The sequence below is a fragment of the Phyllostomus discolor genome, chromosome 1, assembly GCF_004126475.2.
Source record: "Phyllostomus discolor isolate MPI-MPIP mPhyDis1 chromosome 1, mPhyDis1.pri.v3, whole genome shotgun sequence".
In the NCBI taxonomy this organism is placed as follows: Eukaryota; Metazoa; Chordata; class Mammalia; order Chiroptera; family Phyllostomidae; genus Phyllostomus; species Phyllostomus discolor.
In genome coordinates this window covers 191,878,078-191,893,846 of record NC_040903.2, presented here as the reverse complement: position 1 = coordinate 191,893,846, position 15,769 = coordinate 191,878,078, and the positions used below count along the sequence as shown (strand labels likewise).

General features: G+C 47.7%; 1 protein-coding gene across 3 annotated transcripts in view; it reads right to left on the bottom strand.

The window, feature by feature from the left end:
- The window catches only part of RAD51B (RAD51 paralog B), a 504,851-nt gene that overhangs the window by 135,608 nt on the left and 353,474 nt on the right, over positions 1-15,769 (bottom strand). For all 3 annotated transcript variants that reach the window (XM_036011223.1, XM_028506147.2, XM_036011228.1), the window contains exon 8: positions 15,460-15,556. In XM_036011223.1, the coding sequence (XP_035867116.1) occupies positions 15,460-15,556 (97 nt within the window). The remainder of the gene's footprint in view (positions 1-15,459; positions 15,557-15,769) is intronic.

Here is a 15,769-nt window from a genome sequence, read left to right as displayed (position 1 = left end):
TTAATTTATTTTGTGTGTAAGAAACCCACTTTATTAGCCTTTCCCCTGTCTCATCGCCACTTTCAAAGCCACAGGGGCTTGGCTGGTGAAGCCTGAAATGGTCGTTTCATAACCTTTGCTTTCAAATTAAACAAATGACCTCAGATTTTAGAGCAGTTGTTGACTCAGGGGAAAGTATGCCATTAAAAGTGTGCCAGAAACGGATTTAATTGGTACAAGTCCCAAAAAAGTGCTCGAAAGAGCACAGGCTTCCCGCATATAGATTTCAGGGAAATTACTCAAAGGCCGCACAGCTTTGTCAGAATTTGAGATGTGAAACAAGGCAGCTGAAAGACTCCGTATCAAAAGGGTAAATTCAATTCAGGAGATATTAATCTGATTACCTAAGCAAGGCCGAGAATCGGATATGCTCCATTGTGTGCTCTTGTTCAACCTGGACAGCTGGAGGAGCCAATAGCTTCCTTTCCCCTGACATATAATTAAGTTTTAAGAGACGATCAAGTTACGGATACAAAGTTTTAAGAAATATTTCATTCAGGAGTGGCATTTACAGTGCTCGCCTGTTGCAAGAGACATTGTTCACTTTATTTCCTTGAGCCACGCTGGAGAGTGTGTGGATCAGGGCCTAGGGGCTCGGTGTTTGTGTTCCAGGCTACAATAAACGCCCTCTGTGCACCTGCCTGGAGGAAAAACCAGTCCAGCCGCCTCCCGAGACAAAAGGGCCCTGTACTACGTGCTGAAAACCCAGACGTGAACTGACCCTGTCAAATTCCAGGTAAAAAAAAAATCAATATTTTCAGCCAGTCCAAGAGAAGCTGTCATGTAGGTTTCTGGATTTCCTTTCTCATCCCCACTGAGCCCGAACAATGGTGGCTTGTCAACAGAAGTCACCTCCTCTCTCCTGCGTCTCCTCGCCTTTCTAGATTCCTTTCCCGTTGGTGCAGTTCACTGCGTGGCACACCAGACTCTGTCCTCCGGTGAGTAACATGCCCTCTCCTGCTCAACTTTCTCCACCGGGCCCTTCCCACTGGAATCCCTCTTTGGTCATTAAAAAAAGCATGTAAGCACATCTTCCCAAATAAACAACATCACTAACTTAACGTGTTTTCAAAGATTCCCCAAATACACACTTATCACAAACCGCAGGCACACTTAGAATTGCAAGAATGTTTATCATAATAGGCCAAAAGGTCAAGATTATGGTTTCTCCATGCCCACCATGGTTCTGATTCCTGTTGGCCAAAGGCCATAATGGGCCACGCGTACCAATTTTAGGTGCCACGTGGGAGAACTAGTCATCTTGGCCTTGTTGCAATTCATGTCTAGAATCGATCATGCCAGTCTCAGCCGATCTGTGCCTTCCCATGAAGGAAGGCGATTTCTCACAAAATTTGAAACCCAACTAGATGAGGTTTTATTTATGAATTTCAACAGATACATGGTCACAGAAGAATAAACTGAGAAGGGCAAGGTTATTACCCCAACCTGAGAGTGCAAAATGGTTACAAAATCAGAAAAGGATTCATGAATTATAATCTACTTCTATAAGCCAACCCTGAGTAAAGGGCAAAATTAATAAATCATGATTTTGATCATTATTTAAAACTGCCATGACTAGTAAGGCTTTGGCTGCAAACCATTTCTGAATATATATGGTGATAAAAGCTAACGTTTAAGGGTTAACAGCTTCCTCAAGGTTGCTTCAATAATTTCTCCAAACTCTAGGCCCAAGGGGCAGGAAAACCAGATGATCAGCGCAGGAAAGCCAGATTCCCTAGTGCAAGCATTGCAGCAGGATGTACTTAATTGTTTGTGTCTGGAGAGAGCCTAGAAGCCAAGCGCAGTTTATCTGATTTGGTGCTCATTAAACGGCTGGCCAAGGAAAACAGGCACCCACCACAGGTGCTAAACTACACCGAGCTACCCTGGCCCGCCTGGCGCGTTCTCAGTGAAACACGGGGGCTGATGGACTGCCTGCCGCTTTACAAATGGGTCTGACCCAGGGATGGAGGTGGTCCGTTGGCTGATACCCAGAGCTCTACATACACTGTGATTCAGGACAGACTGATCAGCGAGTCCATCCTCGTTCTGCCCTGATATCCCAAGATGGTAGCCCCGGCCACCCGAAGATCACGACGCTCCCTTCTTTTCTTGAGTGTCTCTGACATCAAAAATCTGCCTCCCTTGGTCTGGCAGTTCATAGGTGCTGTGCTCTAGTGTGGCTTTACCTATTCCAGCCTTTCCTTATTTTATCTTTTCTATCCTACCCACTGTAATGCAACACATCCAGGCAGTTGAGACGTAAGGTTTAGCTGCGTTGCAATATACAGGGAGTCTAGGGTTCCAGCCAGGTAAGGATGACAACAATTAGAATTGGCCCGTATGTTCTAGAGGGCCGGGGCCAAGCCCGATACTATTCGTGTGACCTGTGAACGCCCAGCAAGCATCTCGCACTACGGGTGCTCCGTAAGTGAATGAATGAACAACTGAAAGAATGAAGCCAAGGCTCAAGTTTGGGATTCAGCCTCGCTGCTCTTGGGACGGTAGAGAACTCTGCAACGAGAACGAGGCAGGGAGAAATTTGAACTTTCCCCGACATCAGTGACAGGCGTATGCGTGATGACTCACTGGGATGTGGGAAGAAAATATCAGAGCCTATCTCATTAACAGAAAATCTCTATTTCTCATGTGTTTTACATAACTTAATGGTCCAGTGGCACTATGTTTTACAGATAGCCGTTTTACTTATTTGGGGCAATTCCATGCTCAAAAAAGATGGGGGTAGATTAAAACAAATGTGAAAGTTGCCGCTCTAGATAACCAACACAACAACGGTAACTAAGAGATGTGCCACAGTGCTGGGGGGGGGGGGCGTTGGTCCAGCCTGGGGCTTGCTTTGTTCATTGTTAAAAGAGAAACAGAAAAGTCTGCCTGAAGCTTAAAAGAGAAAATATCAACATGCCCTTTGAGGGCTTCACCTAATGGCCCTGTGCTTGTGGCTTGAGGGAACTGAGGCCAGAGAAGTTAAGTGACTGCTCAAAATAACAGTTTCGTGGCAGAGCTGCCTCTTGGACACAGGTCTCCTAATTCCCGATGCAGCGCTTTCTCTACCGTGCAAACACACAGTTTTCCCCAACGTCCGTCTGCAGAGAGATTTTAGGTGAATACAAAGAAATGACCACAGTCATTACATTGAAGCATGGAATCCTCTCAGCTCCTGCGAGGACAGGAATACCATCACAAGCTTTAGCAGGTGGTTGTACCATTGGCTTGTAGAGCTGAGTGTAAGGTACCGGTCAAGAGCACAGACCCTGAGGCAGGCCCTGGGGGTTTAATTCCCCAAGTAATCAGTACTGAAAGGATCATCAGCAAGTTGTATAGACAGTCTGTGCTTCAGCTTCTTTGTTTGTAAAATGGGGGTACAAACTGAGCCCCACAAAGGCTGTTGGGATTTTTCATGCATAATAGGCACTTAATGTTATTATTATAATCACTAGCAAAAGGAATATAAAAATGTGCTTCTTTCCATAGCGCTGCTTAGTACTTTAAGTCACTTGGTATTTTTCTCTCACCACCCAGCAGAGAATTACAGGTTCTTAGCCATTTTTAACTGTAAGGTACCTTGATAAATCTGATGTTACTCAGAAGCCTGGTGCACCAAAGAAACCTCTCCCAGGTTAGTGAGGTAGAAATCCAAACCAGACCTGCCCACCCAGAATTTAGAATGGTCAAGGCTGATTAGAAAGTTCCCAGTACCTTAAGAAACTTAGGGATAGCCCCATGCAAAAGTGACTCCCCTCAAAGAGATCCAAGGTCTCTAGTTGTCTCCATCCCCTCTAAGCTGTTCACTGCTACCTGAGAAACTACTTTGGATGACAAAGTGACTAGATCCCCTTCCTGTTTCAGTGGTTCCCCATCATCCTCAGGAAAGAACTCAAACTGACTGGCATGCTGGGTGAGATCTGTCACCATCTGGCCCGTGCCTGTCTCTACAGGCTGCCCTCTTGCCACTCTCTCCCACGTTGGCCATAACGGATGTCCCAGAGGTCTCCCACAATGCCCCGCCTCTAGTCCACTACCTGGGCTTTATGTTCCACCAGGAGCACCTTCCCTCCTCTTTCTGCTCTTGGGAACTGCTACTGATCCTTCAAGATCCAGGTCAAGTGTGTCCTTCCTGAAAAGCCCTCTAAGAGCTCCCATCCCCAAACCAGACTTCTCTGTGCTTCCCCAGCAATATCTGAATGTAGAGCTATCATAACACACTTTATATTCTCGTCCATAACGATTCCCACCAGTGCCTGGCTGTGAGCTTCACAAAAGCTGGGACTATAGCCTTTGTCTCTGTATCCCGAGTAGCTGCCTAGCACAGAACCTGGTAGATAGTAGGTACCTGATGAATATCCTTACTGTAAATCAGACTACATTACTTCCGTTGCCACTCTTGGGTGAATGTAGGAGTTTTCTCCTTCAAAAGCACAGCTGTTAGGCTCCTGGTCTTTCTTTTCGGACACTTTCCCTGAGCTGCCCATTGGTGTTGATCACGTACGGTCAGTGCAGGTGCAGAGTTAAGGCTGACGGCTCTCTGAAGGAACTTCGGGGCATACGTGATACATCAGTTTCGTGTTTCTTTTAGGTGAATACAGGTCTAAAGCTTTAAATATTTCTTTGATTGTCCTGCTTTGTAGCTACAGGTGCCTCATTCATTTATCAAGTATGTATTAAGTAACTACTATTACCAGGCACTGTGCTGGGTTCTGGGGGTCTAGCAGTAAACAAAGGAGGAGAGAGTCTTGTCCTCAAGGTGCTTATATTCTAATGATTCTAAGACAGGATTCATTTTTTTGTAAATTTACCTTAATGTTGTACTATCACATCAAAGTACAAGTTATTCCCCTTGGTTCCAGAGTGGCCCTTGAAGGAACAGGGGGGTTCTTCCTGGCTGGATCCACTCCTGGGCTCCGGCAGCCCCATCCTCACTGATGTTCGTCTCCCAGGCTACACCTTACAGATTTCAGTGATTCATTCTGTTTCCGGTCTAGAGCTCTCTTGGGGGGCGTGTTCTCCTGGCCATTCAGCTCAAAGGCAATTTTTCTGGTACTTTTCCAGCTTCCTTTATCTCTATACTACATTTAAAAACAAAACAAATCCCTGGCCCCCGAAGGTATCCTCCAGTGTCTGTGGCTGGAAGTAATGTTTCTAGGGAACACAGGTTCTCTCAGCGGCCAGTGTGGGGCCGTAACAGAGAAGCATGGTTAAGAAAATCCACACCAGAACCTAAAAAGAACTCACTGTCTTCTACTAAAATACAGAAACCCCTCGCCAACACACACACACACACACACTGTTACATCTAACCCATAAAACTCAGATGTCTCCTGAGGGTAGAGAGTACTTTTTTGCTCAAGAATATCATAAACCGTGGGAAAGATGTAACTCCCAGATACACAGTTCTCCAATGCGAACATTCCGGTTTTCCAGCTGCCATCGTGGCTTCCCAGGCCTCGCCTGTCCTGAGTGGTGGTGAGCAAAGGCCGAGCAATGGACATGATCGGGGCTGGTGCGCCTCTCTGCCTTACGTTCCTGAGTAGGAGGTAACTTAGACACAGGTGATTTTAGGCCTCCCATCTTATCAGATAGTGACAGCTTAGAGCAGGTAGTGGGTTCCGGATGAACAGAAGCAACCTCTCCCTCTCCCCCAAAGAGAAACTCCAGGGCTGACTATGGGTATAAGGAAAACCAGAGCCGGAACTGGAAAAAAATCTGTCTTCAAGTTTTTCCCTTAAATCCAGCATATTGGCTTGAAGACAGGGACTAGTAATGGGTAGATAATGTCAACATTCTGACGTGGAAGGAGGGGAGAATGCCGAGAATGGGCGTGGCAGAAGGGACAGACAGAGGCGCACAGACACTCTTAGCAAACTTACAACAGTATCTGCTCGCCTGGACAAAGTCCTCAACTAGATGTTATGTTGGGGCATTCACTTCATAGGCTGTCCCTTCTAAAGAAATCTGCCTTCCTTACATAACCCTTTAAAGAAAAGATTTTATATATTTATTTTTAGAGAGAGGAGAAGGGAGAAAGAGAGGGAGAGAAGCATCAATATGTGAGAGAAACATCAATTGGTTGCCTCTTGCACGCCCCCAACCGGGGACCTGGCCCATAACCCAGGCACGTACCCTGACTGGGAATCGAACTGGTGGCCTTTTGCTTTGTGGGACAGTGCCCAACCAAGTGAGTCACACCAGTCAGGGCTACATAACTCTTTGAAGGGGGAAATGCCTCCTATCCATGAACCCTATTCAAAGAATAGAAGTACTGGCCATGTTTTTAATCCTATGTCTTCTTGGCCCATCCAAAGGATCACCAGTGGTGAAAAGGCAAATTGGGCCAGTCAGATCATAGGGTCAAGGGTCAGTGCCATGGAAAGCTGAGGCAAACACAAGAAAAACGAAGAGAATGACCTAAGTTTCAGCCCTTCCCATGTGATCTGGCCGTATTTTAGCTCCTGTTTGCCCACAGCTATGAGAATCCGAACTGTATCCTCACAGAAGGACTTAGTGGATAAAAATGTAAGTTTTGGAGCCAGACTCCCTGGGTCGGAACCCTGGCCCTGCCAGTAATTGTGCTGCTTTCTAAGCCTCATTTCCTTCATCTATAAAATGAAATAATGATTACCATCCACCTCAGAGTGTTGTTGTGAGGATTAAATTCAGTAACAGATATATGGTGCCAGGCACACAGTCCATGGTCCATAAATGTTAGCTACTGTTATTAATAGACCGAACTTGAAAAAATAAACTAGAGTGGCTTTTTGTTTCTCACTACGAAAGGAGCCCTAACACAGCCTAGTAGCTGTGCTATCCCAGATCTGAGACAAAGCCCGCAGACAACGCCGCTTGTGACCTGATGAAGGCGTACGGCCACACGAGTCCTGCCGTCACCCTTCCACGTGCCTGTCTCCTTTCCTAAAACAGTGTCTCCTCCGGATCTCAGGTGGAGACACATTCATCTTGGTATTCCTGGTGCCTGACACAGATAAGAAATTCAAGGAATAAAGCAGAGGTTCTCAAAGTGTGGTCTGTACCCCAGCAGAATCAACAACTCCTGGGAATTTGCTAGAAATGCACATTCTCTGACCCCTCTCCAGACAGACAGAAACTCTGGGAGCGGGAGTCCAGCCGTGCGTGTGTTAATAACCCCTCCGGGGGCCTCGGCTGCACGCTAAGGTTTGAGAACCACGGGAACAAAGGTTCCGGTGGGGAAACACAATCACTCCATATCCTCGGCTGAAGAACAGCCCTCCTCTCTCCGGGGACTCATCCATCTTCTTTGATTGAGCATGTGGCTTTGGAAGGGATGCACGTGGAACTATAAGGAAAGAGAAACATTCCTAGCCAGTCAAATAAGCCTCATCAATCTTGTTGATCGAGGAAATGATGTGCTGCCAATGGATGATCCTCAGATTCTTCCCACAGAGGCTTCGGAAAAACTCATAAGCTCCCTCACCTGGCAGGCCAGATGTCCACGCCCCACACCGCCGGCTTCCCGAGTCTGACCCTCCGCCGTTCTCCCCCGGGGCGCCGGCGCTGCCAGTCGTAAGGAAAGACTGGCAGTGCTTCAAAGGGGTGTGGTGTTTGCCACCCCGTCTTTGGTAATGACCGATCTGTCTACAATGTCATCTCAGCATCCTCAGTACTAATCTGGTTCCTGGTGTATAATGGGTATCCCATTTCCTAAATAACTGATGAGTTCATGGTCTCCCTACCTCAATCTCCCCATCCCTAAGCCATCTGGCACATCTCACCCAGTCTTCAGAGTGCATAGTTATAATCGCTTTAGCATGAAACCTAATATCAGTCTGGTATTGTAAAGTCTGACCCCAACCTACTTCTAGATTTATTGCATTTCATCTCCCTACATTTACCCCAAGCCCCAGAAAAATGGGGCTCCCTAGCCCCCTTCCCAGCATGCCCTGCATTTCCCTATGACATAGATCCCGTATTTATTGAGTACCCTCTAGGAACTAGGGGCTACAAAAGTGATCAAGACAAAGTCTCTGCCCTTTAGGAGATCATGTGAAAGCAAGAGAGGCAGACAATAAACCCACAAACAAAGAAATTTAGAATGCGGGTCAGGTGGTGATAAGGGCCCTAAGGAAAAATGAAGCTGGGTCAGGAGACAGAGGAGGGAGAGAGGAAGGGAGACCTCTCAGAGGAGGTGACACTGCAGTGAGGTGCAGTGAGGGAGCAGGCAAAGGGGGATCAGGACAAGCGCTCCGTCATGGGCATGGCAGACGCAAAAGCCCAGAGGCAGAAACACAGCAGTCAGTGCGAGGGACAGAAGGGAAGGCTCGGTGGCTAGAAGAGCTTTTCAGAGGGGGAGAACGAGAGGAGACAAGGGCAGACATGGCCCATTGTGAACTTGATGCCTTTGCTCATAGCATTCCCTGATCTTTACTTAAAATCATATCCATTCCTGCTTATTAAAATCATATGCATCCCTCAAGGCCCATCGCTTACATCTTCCTCCCTGGACCCTTCAGATTCGCCTCTGCTGAAAGACGCCCTCTTCCTAAATCCTGGAGCCTCTGGGGCACACCACACTGTTTGAAAGCCCTGCACACATTCTGCCAAATGGTGTTCTCCGGTAGAATTATTCTCAAACTACGCTGTAAATATCGGGAGGGTGGGGACCCCATCATTTACGTTTCTGGATTTCCTGTAACTTTAACAGAGTGCATGTGGTAGGGGCTCCACAGCTCATGAAATCTGCAGGTTGGAAGGCACTTGAAGGTCTATCATCTTGCCAAGAGAAAATCTGGGGAGAGACCATGGCTCTAAAACTATGCTGATATATGCAGGAATGCAGCTAATGCACAGGAACTGTCAGTATGACTCAATGAAATACAGTTTACTCTAGTATTTATGGAGTGGCTTACCAAAAAAATGAAGAAAAGCAAAGCCATCAGAAAGAGTCAAACCTAGGTTGGAGCTCAGCCGGACTATGCTTGGACCAGACCACCTCGGCAGACTTGCTACAGTCCTCCCCAAATCCTAGTAAACATCAAAAACGCATTCCACGTCACCACACAAACTGTTACCACCTGGACACCACTCCTAGAAACCAGCCATTCTTCCTTTCCTCATGATCTCTGACCTAGACGCCTCTCGTATTTGGTACAGGGTTCTCTTCCACGATGGGAAACAAGGATCCCTTCTCAGAGAATCCCTCCAGCTGGAAGCCCGCCGGGGTCACCCCACCTCTTAGCATCCCATTCTCCGGGCTTTTGGCCTTGCCCTCTCCGCAGCTGAAGCAATGAACGAAACTGTCTTGGGTGTTCTCGTCCATCTGCCTTCACGACTGAGACGTTAACATGAACACGTGCAGGTCGGGAAAATTAAGCAGTAAGTTCTAAAGAGTGCAGAGGTCTGAGGGTAAGGGGAAAGAAAACATTTTCAAACCATCTCGCCCAGCCTTCCCACGAACCATCTCAGAGACCGCTTCCCCAAGACTACTCTCCGGCCCCCACCTGATCTGATTGGGCTTCTGAGGGGTCTCTCTTTGGCAAACTGTCACCAGCAAAACAGAGCTCCTGGCCCGGAGGCGCTTCCTGGTGACGGACTTCGACGCTTCCTTTCCCACTGGAGCCCTCCCCCACGGTGCTGCGCCCGTTGGCCTCCCTGCTGAGAATCCTCAACACCTCTCCCTCCGGAGATTTTCAGACATTTGTAAGCTGTGCCCAATCGCCTTCAACTCTAGCCACCCCCAGCTCACATGATATCTAGGCTTTCTTTAGCTAAACGCCACAGGTTTCTGGTGCTCTTAATCTTCTTCTATAAATTAGGTCTCTCGTGGCATTGGAACAGTGGCTGGAAGTCAGTTGTGTGCTGTTACGTATATGTCTGTGGCTTTGGAATCGAAAACGGAAAGGTCCCCAGGACACTCAGACATTTTTATCCCAAACCCGCTCCTAAGAGGCAGCAGTGCCCACAGGCAGGCTTTCACGGGAGGGGCTCCGCCTTCTGCTCCCGGTGCCACCGTCTCCCCCTTGCTGCTCGGCCCCTGAGCAGTTCCTTCTGTCCCTCAGGCTTTCGTGGCTTGAGGGAGATCAAGTGATTCGTCATTTTAAGACATTTTAAAATGCTATGGAAATGTAATGTTAACGATGTTGATCACGGTTGTTAATATTATTAACCTTATATTAACCACATGGTGACACTCCATGTTTTCAAGGTTCTAATCACAGCCGACCTGCACCACACTCCGGAGAGGTGGGCGTTTTCAAGTCGCTCCACTCAGGCCCACTGGCGCGTGGTCCTCCCAAACCAGGGAGTGTTCGGTTCGGCCTGGGCGGCGCAGGGCCTTGGAGCTCCAGTGTGGAGAGAGTCCTGCAAACTTGACCAACCCACCCCAAAGTCTGCGGTTAATGGATTACAAATTTGGGTAATGGTGGACAATAAATTATGACTATAATAATAAAGCTGAAAGTACACACAATTTAAGCAGAAACACCAGTGTTTTTTATCGGAAATGAAAGAAACCATTGATCATAGCAACTGTCTGAGATTAGCAGGGAGCCGCATTTTCAAACATCCTGCAGTAAATCCAGAGCAGATCCAGCTGGAAAGCAAGAGTGGAAATAAAACTTGAAAATTCATACCACGCTTTGAAGTCCGCTTCTTTCACAACCCACGAGTCCCTGATTCGCCCCAGCCACTCTGGGCTGTTGTTACTTGGTGAATTTATTTTAGAAGAGACACAAGCCACGCACTTGCGTATAATCTTTCAAATGGACTCCAGCTTTTTGCAGGGATGGTTTCTTAGGGAGTATGAATCCTAACATACTTTCTCTTGCACATCAATTCAACCGAACTAAAAAGCCTTCCAGTAAGAAAACTGGAAATCACTCTTGGTTCTAGTAAGTACTGCTTTTTTTTCCCTTATGTTCTTTCCTTGACCCATCCATGCACTTTTCATTTTTAGTTTTGAAGTGCTGTTATCTATCAAAAACTATTACTGCAGAAAGAATACTGGCATGCCGGATGCTGGGGATGCCAGGGTGGCAGCCTACCGAGGTCCTCCCTTCCACAAGGCCTTCTGGGGCAGCTGGAGTGGCCGTGTCGCCACACCGAAGGAACTGCTATCCTGTCAAATCACCAGAGGGAACAACGCTGATGGTCTAGGGGGAGTAGAGCTTCTGTCTCACACGGGGCCCACTGTCGCCATACCTCAGTGTCACCCACCAACTGTGCCTGGTTGAAAAGGGGTTCAGTCCTTTTGTTCAAATCCCAGGTGACTGAAGAATAAAATATGGTGTCCTTGGCCAGCTGGACTGTTAAGTCCTTTCCTTGCTGATCGCCATGGGCAAAAGGGGTATTCCCTATGACCGAGACCCAATCATCCTCAGTATCTTCGATGACCACCAGGAAGAACCGGCAAGGGCATCTAAGAAAGATGGCCTTGGCCACAGAACAGTCATGATTCTAGTCAGACGAGTCAGATTAGTCAACAACCAGTCACTGAACCCTGTAACACCCTAGATGCCGGAGTTTCCATCAACAAAACAAAAAACTGAAGAAGAAAATACTTTGACTCACAGTACCTGCTCGAGAACCACGTAGGTTATTAAAAAAAAAATCTTGATTTCTGCCCTTAGGTTCACAAAATAACTTTGGTCAATTTGCATCAAGTCTCACAAGTTCCATTCTCCCCACTGAATGAAGTAACATTTGGAAAAGGCAGGCTAAACATTGACAAGCGCACCACACACACGAGGCGGTATTTTAACGAAATGGGGAAAATTCCGTTTGTCCTGTCATTCCTTCTCAAGGCACAAGGCTATGTGGCAGGAGCGATACTGGGCAAGTCCTTGGCCTCTGGGGCTCTCCCTCCTGGGAGCCAGGCAGTTCAGCACCGGCTCGAAACCTCAGTGAAGGGAATCATCCCACAGACCCAAGCAGTGAACATGGGTCCACATAATCCAAGAGACAACCTAGCCACACATTTAGTAAGGGAGAAAAGAGAAAAACAAGCAACACTAAAACAAAGGACTCTCAACTTTACAAACACTGGGAGGGCAACAGCTGGTCAGCCGAGATTAAAGGAGTGTGAGAGGGCACTTCCCCACGTCCTGACTTCTCCTCCCCTAAGGAGGTCGCTGAGCCAGCCATGACTTGCTTTTACAGCCCTGCGCAGATGACCTTGCTCCAGCTAAGATAGGAGTTCTTTTGATCTCAGCAGGCAGACGCTCTAGGCCTGCAGCTGGCAGATATTAATAGTACAGGGTCGCTGGGATGGAAGAGATCTCTCAGCCGGGCCAGGTCACTTGTATTCCGTGCTCTGTGTCAGAGCAGAAGGGACTTCATTTCCCTGAGTCAGCCCCTGCTGGGCACTCCTCTCAGGTCAACTCGGACCATTTCATAGCTGGCTGCTCAGTAGCCCCTTGTTCTCACCCCACCACCGTTTTCAAGGGAGTGCCGTTTAAGCTGTGCCCTGTGCACTGCAGCTCAAATCTGTTACAGGACAGGTTGGACCTTGAGCTCACTCGTTAGGGTGTGTTGCTCACTTGCACTGGTTTGCATCCCCTTCTTGTGCACACACTTGTGTAGAAGAAAGGCAGAAAGAGCAAGAGGCAGACGGACAAGACCAGATGTGTTTAGAGAGAGAGAGAGCAACATGGGAGAGGAGACTGTTAGAGGCATGCCAAAGGTATCAGTGCTAAGATATCCGAAGATCCTTTCTGTTAGGTTTAATCTAGGACAACAAAGTCATTCTTCCCACTCTGAAAAGTCAGAATTTAAAACCCCGTCACATAGTGAATGCTCCTGATCTTCGGACCCACATCATGATCTTACCACGTTAGAGAAAAACTTCAGCAGTCGTATGTTCGTCCAACCTGTCACTTAACAGGGAAACCTGGGGCCGAGTGACTGAACGACCCGCTCAGGATCGCAGAGCTGACAAAATGACGGCAAAGCTGACGCCACAAATGCCCCTGACACAGCGACAAAGCAATTTATCCACATTGATCATGGTAATACTAACAAACACTGTCATATATTTGAAGAGGTATACATATTCTAAGAAACTTGTCCATTTTAATTCACTGGTAAGGAATTTCATTATAGCCTTCAGGAAAAATATTTCTACAGCCTCGTGGCCTGTTCAGCTATGCAAGAAAAAGATGTTTAAAAAAAAAATCAACTGTTTCCCTTCTCCCTTGGATTTCATAATAGGGAAAGAGTTGTTGAAGAGTGAGCTGGTCACCCTGCCTTTGCCATGAACTCGACTTTACCGTTTTCTGGGAGCGGCTTACACAGGGGCCCCCAAGCAGTGTCCTGTGTGGACGGTCTCACCCCTCTCCTGTGCTGAGACAAAGCGGGAAGCCCAGACAGAGCAGAGCACTCTTCCTTACTGGTTTTCAAATAAGGAAACAAGACACTTTCTTCTTCACAGAGCTGAATTACTATATGTGTGTGTGTGTGGTATGTGAAATAACTACAACAATTTTTAATGATATTCATAGGTGTTCTGTGTGATTCTCACGGTTGCTGTTCTTATAGAGCATTAACTACAGCATTCGTTCAGCATTTATTTACAGCCTACTGTGTGCCTAGGACTTTGTCAGTCCGGCACAAGGTAGACACAGAAAGAACACAAGATAGTCTGTGTCCTTAAAATATCTGCCAGTCAAGTTGGGAAACCATGGAAAGTTAAGTTCATTTTTCTAGACCTTTTCTTTCTATAGCAGAGCAGCAGAGGGACCACAGATGAGGAACAGAGACCGAGACCAAGGCCCACTGGAGCAGGGAGGGAGGTTTTGTGGGAGAGGTGGTCTTGACACAAACCTCGAAGGAGTGGGAGTGGGAAGAAAAGAAGAGGTAGAAGTGAAAGAGGGAAATGCTATTCTAGACACGGCGAGCCGTCCCTGCAGAGGCACGGGGGCAGGCGTGGGGGCCGCAGGCGGCCGGTCGGCACTCGGGGCACAGGAGCTTCGGCCTCAGTGATGGCGAGAACACTGGAGAACAGGAGGGAAAGACTGGGCTGCGAAGCATTAAGTATTGACTTTATCTAGTAGTGTTTGGGAAACAGATCCATGACAAAAAAAGGGAAAACACTCCAATTCTTAGCATTCGCTGATGTCCATGAGAACGAATCACTAATTCCTGACTACTTTAAAATTAGCTTATTGGTTTTAGCCCATTTTCGGAAAACGCGCTGGAAAACTCCAAGATTTCTTAGGAGGGGCGTGGCACGGCATAAGAAAGCCAGATCGGGCAAGGTCCACGTGGTGGTGGCAGAATGGGAACGGCTGAGTCTAGAGTTGGGAAGACATTTTGGAATTTTATTAAAATAATCCCATTGTGAGTTTCATGGGTCAGCTGACCACAGTGCACATTACAAAAAGAAGAAGGGACACCAGACACATGTGGAAAGAAGAACCATGGAGACGTGATGGTGAAAGGAATGCACAGCAGGAGGGACACTCAACGACTCGGGTTATTTCGTCCAGGTGGTGGGGGCGCGATGACGCATCACTGAATGTGGAAACCGGGCACAGAGTGCCTTGTACCAGGGCTTCAGGTAAGGAATTAGCTTTCGCTCTGAAAAAACACCGAGAAGCAGGGGTGCAGTCCTTGCAACCTGAGGACCGTAAGCTGAGGCCGGCCCCTGGAAGACCACCTGGGCAGGTGGGAGGCCTGGAAGGCCTGGAAGTCCCACGTATTCCATCAGGAACGATTCTCAGAAAGAGGGAAGCCCTGAGGGGCTGGAACACCCATGCACATATATGTAGGCCCATGGCACTCTGCCCTGAGACATTACAACCAGCAGAACTCAGAAATGTCAAGTAAGAACTTTCAATTAAACTAGAAACCACCCACTGGCTCAGTGGTGTTATTCCCCTAGCTACGTAAGTCATAGCCAGCCTGACCTTTGCTAACATAGGAGGATAGAGAAAATTTTGCAGATTTACCAACATGGACTGCTTGCCTTAATCTTTCTGTAAAGCTGACAGGGAATGCCACACCACTGGCACATCACACTGGTCTAAAAGTACCCAGTACAGAAAAGGGGCTAACTCGCTGAGAGACCACTGGTACAGCCAACCTTTGAGCATCAGTCTCAAAAACAGTGTCAGTTGGCAGTTCACCGGCCCTCATACTAAGAACCTAAAGCGACCTATAGGGGAGTGATAAGCCTCAAGGTGGAGGTGATGGATGCCTATTAAGATGAAACGGGTGAAAAAGGAAGCTCACTTACAGTGACGGAGCAAGACACTCTCCAAATATAAGGGACCGGATGCCAGGAAAGGTGGCCGAGCCTAAATCACCAGGCTCCAGCTGGATTCACTGGCCAGGGCCTCTTAGTTGCGGCTCCCAGCTCCCAACAGGGGGCAGAGAGGTGGTGGGGCCGTATGTCAGTGTCAAGTTTCAGCCTCTCTAGGACAGATCCCTTACCTTCAGACAGGGACAAATCATCAGCTGGAGACACCAGGTCTGCCTGAGAAGCTAGCGCTCCGCTCAGATGGGTTGTAATTTGATTCGTCAAGATAACCTGTGAACAGACAGGGAGAAGGTGGGGCGGGGGAGGAAGAAGAGAGAAGACCAAATTAATTATTAGAGCTATCAAAAGGCAGACTGTGGCTTAGGGGGAGACTGATAAGTACACAGGTAGGAAAGCCCCAGCTCTGACTTTCATCAACTTTATCTCTGGGCCACAATATCTGGCCCAGCCCACGGGTCATTCAAAACACAGAGAACTGAGGGA